The 12,710-nt window shown below is 35.3% G+C and overlaps 1 protein-coding gene across 4 annotated transcripts in view; it reads right to left on the bottom strand.

Annotated features, from left to right (window-relative positions):
- SENP6 (SUMO specific peptidase 6) overlaps positions 1 to 12,710 on the bottom strand; it is a 64,431-nt gene that overhangs the window by 15,813 nt on the left and 35,908 nt on the right. For all 4 annotated transcript variants that reach the window (XM_065730918.1, XM_065730919.1, XM_065730920.1 and 1 more), the window contains 6 exons: positions 11,920 to 11,990; positions 10,404 to 10,546; positions 6,856 to 7,258; positions 5,741 to 5,970; positions 3,160 to 3,333; positions 2,236 to 2,278 (listed from right to left, as the gene is read on the bottom strand). In XM_065730918.1, coding sequence (XP_065586990.1) covers positions 2,236 to 2,278; positions 3,160 to 3,333; positions 5,741 to 5,970; positions 6,856 to 7,258; positions 10,404 to 10,546; positions 11,920 to 11,990 — 1,064 coding nt within the window. The remainder of the gene's footprint in view (positions 1 to 2,235; positions 2,279 to 3,159; positions 3,334 to 5,740; positions 5,971 to 6,855; positions 7,259 to 10,403; positions 10,547 to 11,919; positions 11,991 to 12,710) is intronic.

The raw sequence follows: 12,710 nt of genomic DNA, 5'->3' as shown, positions 1-12,710 counted from the left end.
CAGCGACCACATGAATTTCCAACTGTTCACAGAATCACAGACTTGTAGATGTTGGAAGGGACCTCTAAGAGATCATCTAGTCCAACCCCCTGCCAAAGCAGCTCCCTAGCCCAGGTTGCACAGGTAGGTGCCCAGGCGGGTACTGAACATCTCCAGAGAAGGAGACTCCACCACCTCTCTGTGCAGCTGTGACACTGCTCCGTCACTCTCATAGTGAAGAAGTTCCCACACACATTTGTGCAGAACTTGCTATGCTTCAGTTTTGTGGCCATTTCCCTCTGCCCTGTTCCACACACACTGCTGAGAGGAGTCCAGCCTCATCCCTTTGCCTCCCACTTAATGCACCCCAGGATCCCATTGGCCACCTTGGCCACCAGGGCACACTGCTGGCTCATGGCTAACCCATCATCCAACAGGACATCCAGGTCCCTCTCCTCAGAGCTCCTCTCCAGCAAGTCACTCCAAAACCTGTACTGATGTATGCAGTTATTCCTCCGTAGGTGTAAGACTCTACACTTGCTCTTGTTAAATCTCATCTGGTTCCTCTCTGCCCAACTCTCCAGCCTGTCCAGGTCTCACTGGCATGTCTGCCATTCCTCCCAGCAAACCTGCTGAGGGTGGGTTAGGATCTATCCTCTCATCAAGGTCACTGATGAAGATGTTCAACAGGACCGGACCCAGCACCAACCCCCGAGAAACAAGGCTAAGTAGAGGCTTCCGACTGTAGCTATTAGACATTTTATGATAGGTGTCATGGTTTTATGATTTTTGGTACTGGTATTCCACATCATAACATCATGTAGTGCATTTAGAGTTAAAGAGTTAATGTTCCAGCTCCGTGGACCATCGATAGTTCCAGGTATGCCTGTCTCAGAAGAGAAGAAGAACTCCATTCCCCAGAGGACTTTGCGATGCTTTGCGTTCTTACGTGTTTACGCTCAGAGGGAAAGATAAAAACTGTCTGCAGTCACAGGACTCTCTCTTCCCTTCGGGACCGAGCTCGGCAGTGGGTGTTTGTTGCAGCCGTCCGCCTTCAGCGTTAGCGTAAGGCCTTCAGTTTATCGGACACTCTCTCTCTCGCTCATTTTATTTGATTCATTTGCCTCAATTCCAATTATATTATATTATATTGTGTTATTTTTCCTTTCTGATATCTATTTAGTAAAATAGCTTTCCTCCTCAGATCGTTGCCGCTGTTTTGTTCCTAGGCCCATCTCCCTTCTCCTTTTCCCTTTTCCCCCTTCCCCTTCCCCGGGGTGTGGGCCCGTGGGTCCCCTGCCTAAATTGTCACGGTACCGGGTCAAACTGTCCTGCAAACCGTGACAATAGGTTTGTAAAATGTGCTTTGTACATTCATCATTGTCCAAAAATAAATGCATGCAGATAAAAAATGAAAAATAATATCCTGCTTTCTAATTACATAGAGAGAAATGCCAACAACATAGCAAACTGTTAATGCTGCATCTAAAAAAACAATAGTACCTACCCATCTGTTCCTAGATGCAACAAACACCTAACTGAGATGAGACTACATTTACCTTTACAGGCCCTGTGAGACATAACAGTTGCAAAAAGTGACAGTTATCTTACAAATAACAAATATCAATTTTAGGTAGGTCTGCATTTTCAAACAAAGGAGACAGAGCAATAATTGTTAGCTCATCTTCTGAACTGTCACCACATTTCTTTCAGTAACATGGAATATACAACCCATAGGATACAGAACAAGAATGTTTAAAGGAAGGTATACATAAGAAAGACGTTGGGCATCTATTTAGTTTACGTTTTCTTTTTATGTATTTGAAATACAGATAATGCTTTACAGAAGGAAGGATTTTCTTGCCTGTAGTTTTTGTTAATCATTTTAATGAAGACCTCTGTGCCAATTACCACCAGTAAGATTGCAGCTATTAAACTAAGTTGAGGGGGACGAATTACTGACCGATTTGCACACATACCACAAGTTGCTAATTCCTATCTGTGAATTTTATTTCTGGCAGTAGGAAAAAGAGAATGTAAAATCATTCTGGCTCTCCTTCACTAGGCAGTTCAGACCGAACTTATACTCCTGATTCTTTTGTTCTGATGACTTCCAACACCCAGTACAACTTATTACATATACAGTAAAACCAGAATTGACATTTCATTATGATTCACCTGTTAATTCCTCTGATAAAGTCAATTAATTAAAAAATATGTACTAAATATTAACATAAAAATGAAAGAAGTACTCACCTTCTTGACTTTCTAAGCGTATTTTGATATAGTCCAGGCAAAACTGTGTAGACAACATAACAGTAAGATTTCATACCTTCTCCATAATAAAATGACTTAATAACTTTTAACTTTTACTACAGAGATTTCAGCAAATTGAGTAATGAAGATTTTCAGATACAAATGTAAAATGTAACAAAAACCAAGCTGTATATTTTATCACAATGCATCAAACATATTCTTTACTACTTGGCGTCTCTTTCAGTCATATCTACTTTTGAAATTTAAAACATCTCTGAAGTACCTTTGTTGCTAAAAGTTTAAAGCATTTCAGTAACAAAATATCTGAAAAAATGCTATAAAGGGAAAATATCTTCAAAAGATTTGATATCACATCATTATTTAAGTGAATCAGCAGAAATTTGTGAAGAGTTGAAGTACCAATTATCTTTTATGTGGATACCTTGGTAAGAAACATACATTTCATTAGGCTTACTATATGCCTCTGGCAATTCAAAGACTCCTTGAAATCTCTCCTGAAGGCAGAAGGTTAGCAAAATATGCTGTGCTACAGAAGCAAAACTAAAATCGTGCAGAAACGGGCATGATTCTTCCTCCAATCTATAGATTTTATTATTTTTTTATTAACCATTGCCTTCTATTTTCTTAACAAGTGTACCCTAATTTATACATAGCCTTCACCCCACACACACAAAATAACTGAAAAGGAAGGGATTTTGTAAACATGAGTTTCTACTGAATAGCAACACAGTATACATTACTATGCAGCGTTATCTATCTAATGTCAGTGGAAAATCTTAGCCTTTGAAAGGAGAGGCAGACTTGCTGCTAAACAGATATAGGCAAAATAATACGTTGTTGAAGTATGAAAACACATATGCTCAAAAGTAGGAAGGAAGTTTGTCAAATAGCAAGTTTACTCACAATCACTGGTTCCACTACCATTCTTCGTAGGGTTCCTATTCGTATACTTCGACAGTTCAGAATGACACTTTCACATGAATTTTGATAATTTAGAGGTGGCACAGCCTCGGTTACAATTTCTTGAGAAATAAGCTTACGACGTTTTATTGGAGTGTTAGACACAATGTTGCCAAACTGAAAAACAATTGTCAAGGCTTCAGAATGTTTCATTAAGATTTATTGCTATAAGTTGTTAAGAAGTAGTGACCGATTTTTTTGGCTACTTGTTTGTTGGTCAACAAGGTTGTTTACTATAAATCCACCTCCACTACACATAAAAGCTTGAAATCTCTAAAATATCTTTTTGTAACATCTGAAGATGTCAGTAATGTAAGATTTAAAGAAAAAAAAAATCTACACTTGTAGACATTTTGTTAGCATTTCGAAGTCAATAACTGCCAAAACTGACAAAGAATAGTTTAGGCATATTTGTAGTGAAATACTGCATAGCTCAGTGAAATAAGGTTATTCTAAGTATATTTTAATTTACTTACACAAACACACTAATGCTGTATAAGCATTTCAAATGTTGGAGATTTATTTCATTTTTTTATTAGCATAAGCTTCTGCCAACTGAAAACATAGATTACTGAAGTACAGTGCAACAAAATATTAGGAGTAGAATTTTCAAGAAATATAAATAAATAAACACAATAAAAAACATAAACTCTGAAGAACCACTAATGAGTTTTTAAGAGAGACTCCTGGGTCAGAAGACTAAACACTGAAACAAGGCCACATGGAGTTTGGCTCCAGCTCAAGAGACTTTCGGAGCTGACTACCAACAGAGCAATCATAGGAAAAACTAATAGAAAGAAATAGAAAAAAGAAAAAAAAAGCTGGCTGAGAACTGACAGAAGAGAATATATTTATTTGTCGTATTGCTTAAATCGCTCTATTTTATTAAAGAATTTTCTGTACAACAGTTTTGTTCTTAGGTATCTACCTCCTTATTTCATAAAACTGACCATCAAATAAATGTTCCTTTAGGATAAGAAGTACAATTCAAAAGCCACAGAACATTTTAAGGGACTCAATACTTCTATTAAGACTAAACCTTGAGAATCACTTGGAAGTCCCTAATCACTAACTTGGTCATAATTCATAATATACTTTTGGATACTTAGCACTTAAGTACAGGTGAGAAGACAGAGAGAAGATGATCTACATCCCTGTAATTAAATATTTTCCAAAGACTCTTATAGAAGATAGCTGTCCATTTTTATCACTGGACTACCGTAATATTGTAAGAGCTCAAAACTCAAACGGTAACACAGTGCATCTTTAAAGTGGCACCAAATTCAAGGACTCTCTTCAGTGTAGAATGAATGCTTATAAAAAAATAAACCACCTTAAAAGGTATTTTTTTGTTGTTTTGCTTTTCAATCATGCTGACATCAGTTTAGTTAGTTTCCCTGAATCAAGTTTGTGTTAAGTTTCACAGAAATTAAGCTCTTTTCTTGTATTCTCTCAAGTACACAGTACATTTCTAATGTAACAAGTGGTCATTTAAGTGCAGTGGATAGGAACATGAACATACAAAGGAAAACATCTGGGAGACACCCATGCCTTCACTTAATCCAACATATAATGCCAGAATAACAGAAATTCAGAACTCTTCATTGTCCAAGCTTGAAGCCTCACTAGGCTCAGAGCTCACAGATTTACACTGTGAACAACGACCAATTACGCACCACGTCAGAATTGTACATCATTTCATCAGGTAAGATACCAGAAGCCTGGCTTCTGAATCTCAATCCTGCATGAAGGTTTCAACATTATCAGCGTTCTAGTTCAGAAAAACAAACAAACAAACAAAAAAAAGATTTCAAAACTTAGTCACAGATCCAATCAGGTACTCTTTGTTGGACCAAACTCCTAACAGTGAAACAGACTGGACAAGTGAACCAAAAATTATTTTAATCAGCAGTATTAACTCCACAGTCATAGGGAATTTATTCTTCCTACTGGCTCACTATTGAGGTAGGTAAGTTTTTTAACATACCGTGAAAGCTGTCCCCTTTGACAGCACTTAAGGAGTCTGCTCATGGTGCATTTTTTGTCTTTGTTAATCCAATTCTTGCAGTGGTGCTCAACTAAAAAACAAAAGCCCCACCATGAAATCCTTAAAATAAGTGCTATTAATTGGGACAGTTGTCAAAGTATCTCATTTATAAAGGGCCAATATTGTTTGCAATGTTTCCTCTCCTTTTCAAGTTTAACTTTACATATCCAAAGTCTAACCAGGAAGCAGTTAGTGCTAACACTTTTCTGCAAGCCAAGAAGGCCCTGAGTTTCAGAGGTAACCTGTCCAGGCTCAAAAAGCATGCATTCAACACAGAAGCATCCATGAATTCTCGAAAAAAGAAACACCACATTTTCTTACATCTGCAATATTATACAAGCAGAGATACTACTTGATGAGCTGCTGAATGACAAAAGCAATGAAATATAGCCAATTTCCAACAATGCAAGACAAACCTTCATATTTCTCATTTATGATTTGATTTTTGTTTTCTTTAAATAAAGCATGAAATAGTACCTGATCTTTCATTCTTGCTTTTCTTGGTAGTGTGACTGCAATTTCTGTATCTGTTGTAATACTACCTATTCTCTGTTCTATTCCACAACTGTTCTCCTTTAATGCTGCTTCCACCTTTCCTGTAGAAGGAGCTGGGGAGGAGCGGGCTGAATCTGCAGGACGAGGTGAAATGCTTTCCATTCTCCTAGTGCCACTATCCTCCTCCTCATCATCATCACTAGATAAAACAACTAAACAGAAAATATTAAATTCTCAACCACTATGTTTTTCTATAAGAGAAATTTCTTTGCAAGCAATAGCTTAAAATGTAATTTATGTAATGTCCTGCAGTAACAAAAACAGTCCACATTCACCATTATTTATATTATGCTTTTACTAACACATTTTTGGAATCTGCTCTCTTCTTTGCTTTTTATTTCCAATAGCTAGCTATACAAGAGAGATACCATCAACCCCCTTCTAGACACAGAAATGAAATCACCCATGTCATGTGACAACAAAGAACTAACTGTGAACATTAAGCCCCTCTTGCTGGGAAGCTTAGTTTTTAAAAGGTTAAATAACACAGGTAATGTAAAGAAAAACTGACTAGAGAAGATATGACTTAAGTTGTTCGAATTGGTAACACAGTCCAGTACACTAAGCACAGAACAAGAGCCACGATTCCCAAATTGCATTTCCCATCTGCTTATTATTCTGAATTCACACAGTGAAAACAACAAAAATTAAAATTTTAGAAAGCATGGAAGTTAAATAAATGAAAAAGCCTAGATGGCATTCAGATGCATAGCTCTGAACAAAATATGAGGGGAAAAAAGTTAGAAGTGTTTCCTTTGTGAGAACAGATAACAGTTCTGCTAAGAATACATTAAAAAATGTAAAATTTAAGTCTTTCAAAAAAAAACTTAATGAAATATTTATTCTCCCCAATGTTCACTTTCCGCAGAGAGTACCCCAGTGTATGAAAAGGACATTAAAAAATATGTTATGCCCCTCTTCCCCAAGAACATTCCAACAAAAAGGATTCCATGCAAAGTCAGCAATTAAGCTTATGTGGAAGTTCCTCCATTCCTTCATTATATAGTAATACACTGTATTCATGAAATATTACTTACTTGGATCATTTAGTTCTGATGGTCTTGTATTTCTCTGTCTTAAGTTTCCTGTAATTTTAGCATTTTTTGTCCCACTTAGAAGACCAACTTTTCCATTCTGTCGCAACAGAGAATGTCCTACAACTTCATTACTCAGTAGAATATCTGCTGGACCTTTCCCAACGGCAGAACTGTAAAACTTCTTGGTGCTGAACCCTGTACCTGAAGATTTTTGCCCCGCTGAATTCTGATGTATTGAAGAACGTGATAAAGGTCCCACAGATTCACTTAATGTTCCAGCCTGTCTAGAAACTCTTTGCAAATCCTTAAGAGAAACATTTTCACAATGTCGACATTTGGTCTGGTTTTCATTCGCCCGCCCACAATTTGGGCAATCAGTAGAGTAATCAATTGGTTCCAAAAGCTGGAGGAGAAAAGAAAAAACAAACCCCCATCAATAACTGTATGATCTAAGAAAAACAAAGATACCATATTTTCAAATTTTGCATTTAATTCTTGTTCAGAATATAAACTGTCAATGCTACTTACATTAGCAATTACAGTAAGCACAAAGCAAATACTAAAATTCAGTCACATACTATCATTTAGGATGATTTCTAATATGAAAAAAATAGTTGTTACAAATTTTCTGCAGTTTAACAAAGCTACACAAACCTGAGCAAAAAATAACAGTGGAAAGGGTAAAAAGCATAGTAGACATACACGTTTGAGTGGTGGGACAATACAGCAAGTCATGGGGATAAGTGTTATGCAGATCACATCAAAGCATTTCAATCAGGCATGAAAATACTTAATAGAAGCTACCAACTGTACCTGAAAGATCTTTAAAATAGAGAATCAATATAGATCTCTATCTCAACCTCAAAACAAAAATTTAGATGAAATTCTCTTCCATGGGTTGAGATTCTGATATAAGGGGCAGCCATGTCTGATTAAAAAGGGCATACTCTTTTTTTTTTTTTAGTTGGACTCTATTTCAAGATAAATAGCTACTTAAGCAGATGATTTCAACACATATGTATCTGCCTTGTAACTAGAATAATAAAACACCTGTGAAAGACAAATATTATATACCTTTGAGCTAGGTCTAATTTTTAGTTTATTAAATTTTTGTTAAGTTTCAGCTTTTTTTATTTCAGTACAAAACAAAAAATCCTCCGTCCTATTAAACTTTTGTAGATTTCTTATAATTACAAAGTGCAACCTGTTATGCTTTAGGAAAATGAAAACCATTTGTACTTCGCCTGAAAATTAGCTGGTTGTTTGTAATTTGCCTGTCATGAACCACAATTAACACTTCAATTTTTCAAAGGTTCCATGAACACACATCATTTAGATACCCTGGCAATGAATCGTTCATGAAAAAGCACACAGTTCATGACAAATGTATAAAGCATGTCTTAAAAGCCTTCAAACCTTTATAAAAGCACTGAAGTCTTCATCATTAAAGACAATAAAGTTCTGCTAATTAAATCAGTTGCAGTAAGATTTCTTCTGAATTGCATATTTGTCAATGAATTTGTGATTCACACCAACAGAATTCTCCCCTTAACATGTCAATTAAAACACTTCCTTCTCTGTATCCATTAAGCTCCTGAAAAGTAACATTTTGAATCAGAACACAAGGCTTGAGTTAACACAATAGGTCCTGTATGCAGAAAGCATATCCACAAATTGCAATCATACGGGATCCTCTAGGATCACTTACTCAACCCTAAGGTATTGGAGTAAAGGTTAATCTAGCTCTATGCTGCACTTTTAACACTGGATAGTGTTAGCCAGCATAAGAAAGAGTGTAAGGACATATCCTGCTAGCTTCACGTAATGAGAAATTTAGGCAGCTGCTCAATTATAGGTTTAACTTAAACAAAGCTGTTTGGTACAATTTGCGATGCTACATCATTATTAACTCTTCTTGAATTCTCCTAATGTATTGTGGGGAAAAAAAAACAGGTTCTACTGTCTTTCTAGGGCACATAGTTCTTGAGTATGATAAAGACTAACTTCCCATTTATGAACTGAGCGTTCTCAACTTTACAGATTTCTAAGACACAAACAGTAAAAAGTAACCCATGAAATTATTAAATTCTTTTTACAAGCGCAATCCATCTGGTATTTTTAGAAATGAAATCAAGACCCTGAACAATGTAACCAAATCCACCACATCATCCATCAGACACAGATCAGTGTGTTGTAACTATGTGGCTACAACCCTAGTGCGCTCACTGCACATGCAGCAAGTGGTTCTGGAACTCAGTACCACTGCTTTGTAACAGGAATAGTATGAAAGCACACCTCACTTCTACATGTATACACTCCTCCAGCTAGACCCTGCTGCAAGACAGCCTACAAAGATCAAAATCCATCCAAAAATTCTGGGGCTACTCTCCCTTCTCTCATGCTGATTCACATAATTTCCAAGCAAAAAAACTCCATTTTTTAAACCTTCTGAGTGAAACTTTACTATACTGCTTTATCAAGCTAGTGATAAGATTTCATTAATTCTTTTTTCTTTATCAACATTTTCAACCTAGAAGATTTTTCTGCTTTTGGCCCATACCTGACAAGGCACAACATAAGCTGTAGTGACCATTCTACTCCTTTAAAGGAGCGTAAACTGTCAATGCCTTTTATGGTTTGTTTTTTAATGCTTTTTTACATCATGCTTTCGATTTTATATTTAGTTAAATACTGTGAAGTTTAATACATCTGTAGATTAAAAACTCAGCAATTAAAACATTATATATCTATCTAGGAAAACAGTAATATAATTGGAATGTCTAATAGTAGCATCAAGAATTTCATCTTGAAATACAAGAAATACAAGAAATACAGCTTGACTGACTTACTGATACACAGGAGAAAACAAAGGTGATTATATATAGTAATCATAGATTTACTTAATTTTTACCATGGTCCCCTTCCAAGTTTTCCATTCTGATAGACAGTAAGACCTGCACATGAGCATTACACACCTTTCATTGTAATCTAATTAAAAAAATGGAGAGAAGAATTTCCAAGACTTATCTTATATCTGACACTCAGAAAGATTCTGTTTGCCTGCATGTTGGCAAGAAAACACCACTTGGATACCTGTGCTCATTTCAGCGAGAAAGAAAGCTCTTAAATTCTTGAAGCTTTGCAATACAGCTTGTTGTACATACCGAGTACTGAATTGCTGTTTGTTTTGTATTTTTTTAATGAATTCTGTCTAGTAAAATATTAATCCTCTACTTCACAGATAGCAAACTGAAGTTGTCAGTTTCTGGATTATAAACAAGATTCAGATTAGCCAAACAATTTAAACAAAGGTTCTTTTGATGTCCACTGTAGCATCTGCCTAATTCAGAAAATATGAACTTCAGAATTAGCATCAACACTTGAGAATCTTTATCACCACACTTATATGTATTCTTTAGAATGTTTAAATATTTCTCCTAACTCTTAAGGATTTTTAGAGTACCAACTTATTTCAAATTTTTTATTAAAATATGCATAAACATTGAAAATTAAAGCAAAGTGTTATTTTTTTCTTAAATCTAGCCCACCTTCAACTGGGGCAAGCCTTTTTTTGTAGAAGACAGCGACACATCAGACTGAAATGAGTTGCAGTGACGTTTTTGTTGCACTTTTCTCTTAATTTCAGATTCTGATTCTGATTCTGACTCTTCTGTGTTTTCCATTACGTTGTCTAGGAGGAAAAAAATGTAAATAACAAGGAACATCTGTTCAGATACGTTCATATTATGATCTTGTTTCAAAACAAACTCTAATGTGAAGAACAATTTTATTTTTCTAAACATTCAAAAACTACAGTTTAACTCCTAAGTGTCTCATGACTTGCTGAATGGATAAGAAAAAATTCCCTCAAATGATATTGAAAATGTTGTTTTATTACTATTACTTCTGTGTCTCTTGGTGATAATTTATACCTTTACTTTTTTTATTCCTTTTTTTTTTTGGAGGAGACTTTGGTCTCAAGAATGTATTGTAACTTCACTACAACTGGAAGAAAGTCTCTCTGCTGAGAGGAGATAAGAAATTGCTACGTGACACTGATGGTAATTTTCACAAAGAGACTACTGGTGAATGTATTTAAAATAAATGAAAATATTCTGTGCAATTTAGGATTTACTCCTTCCTCACAAAACTCAGCAAAATACAATGAACTATACTGTCATAACTTGGTTTATATAGGGGTATAATTAATTTAAATACTAGGATTGTACAGGAATAAAGAAACCCCTAATTTACTTTAAACTAACAACATACAGAATGAGATTTTGTTATAAGAAGGGCCTTATTTCAGCACAATGTAAGAAGCTAGTCTGAATTGCTACTTTAATTCCTGTTTCTATCCTTAAGTTTTTTAAAGGCTACCATTTTAATATTATATATGAATACTTTTTCAATTCATACATAGAGAGTCTAGCTAGTTCACAAATTATCTGTATCAATACTGACAAAGCTGAAAAGAACATGGTGTTTGCTATTTTTTTTCCCAATTTTTTTCCACCCCTCAAATCAAATTACATTTTCCCTCTTGCACCAGATTATCTCCATTGATGGTCTCTACCAATGAGATAAGAGCTTATATTAGGTGACCTACAGGGTGATGCTGCTGCTGGGCTATTCTTTTCTCTACCTCAGCACATAAATATACTTCTTACCGAGTGAGGTTTAGCATATAATATTTTGTTTATACTAACAGTACTACAGAAACTCCTCATCAGTAACTCAAGAACGAGTTGGGGGGCTTGGTGTTAACACTATGTAATCTTCAGACATCTGTTCCAAACCCAACAGTTCTCTGTTTCTAAATACAACTACATTTGCATTTATATTGGAGTTCAGTTAAAGTATATTAAAACATCACTGAACAGGCTATAGAAATCTGGCAAAAAAAGTGACACTGTTCACTCCTGCACAAACTGATATAAATAGCACGATATAAGGATATAAAGAGACACTAACGGTTACTCAAAGTTTAACAATACATCTGCCTACAGCACTGATTCAAAAAATAATTCTGCTTAGAAGAAATGAGAATTCTACATAACTTACCCAGGCCTTGAGGTCGTGGTAACCTAATGTGGTCTGCCTCTACTTTCTGAAGCTGAGGAGGATATTCTTTTCTGGAAAACAGATTATACATACAGTTGTTCTTTTGACAGGCACCATTATAATTCTGCCACAACTACTCATGAAAAGAAAAATGAGAACTATATCTGAAAGTTATGAATAAATAACATCTACAAGAGAACTTAAAAATATATATGTATCATCAAAATGCTAGAAAACACTACAGTAAATGTCTTAGGTGTTTCTGATCTAAATCCTTTTTGATAATCACCAGTAGTTTAAATCTCACTTTCAGACCAAAGTCTTCAAGAACTGCCATGAATATCTCTTCCCCCACATTCATGAACTGTTAACACTGATACTTTAAAGGCTAAAAATGGAAAACAACTATTAATATTAGATTCCACAGCATAAAAAAAAATCAACACATAAGAAATAAAGCAGAGAAGAGACATGCAATGGCAAAAATTGTGGCCAAAGATAAAAATAACACAGAATAATATGTACATCTTTAAGAAGACAATACTACACAGACAAACTAACTGACAAAAGAACTTTGGACAGTATAATTTCCATACTATCATTTTTATTCATATAGTCATATAATACATTATTATCTGAGTCTTATAAAAGAAAATTTCAGTTGCAGACGAGCACACCAAATTGTACTACTGTCCAATTAAGATTCCAAATACAGCATCTTAGTTACTACTTATGACAGCTCTTTCCCTGCTCATACACTGATCCACAGCTGTAGATTACTGCTAGTGTTA

The sequence above is a fragment of the Cyrtonyx montezumae genome, unplaced genomic scaffold, assembly GCF_038088225.1.
Source record: "Cyrtonyx montezumae isolate F1298 unplaced genomic scaffold, pur_monq_1.0 scaffold_13, whole genome shotgun sequence".
Classification (NCBI taxonomy): domain Eukaryota; kingdom Metazoa; phylum Chordata; class Aves; order Galliformes; family Odontophoridae; genus Cyrtonyx; species Cyrtonyx montezumae.
Note: the sequence above shows the minus strand (reverse complement) of the source record. Positions and strands in the feature narration are given on the sequence as shown.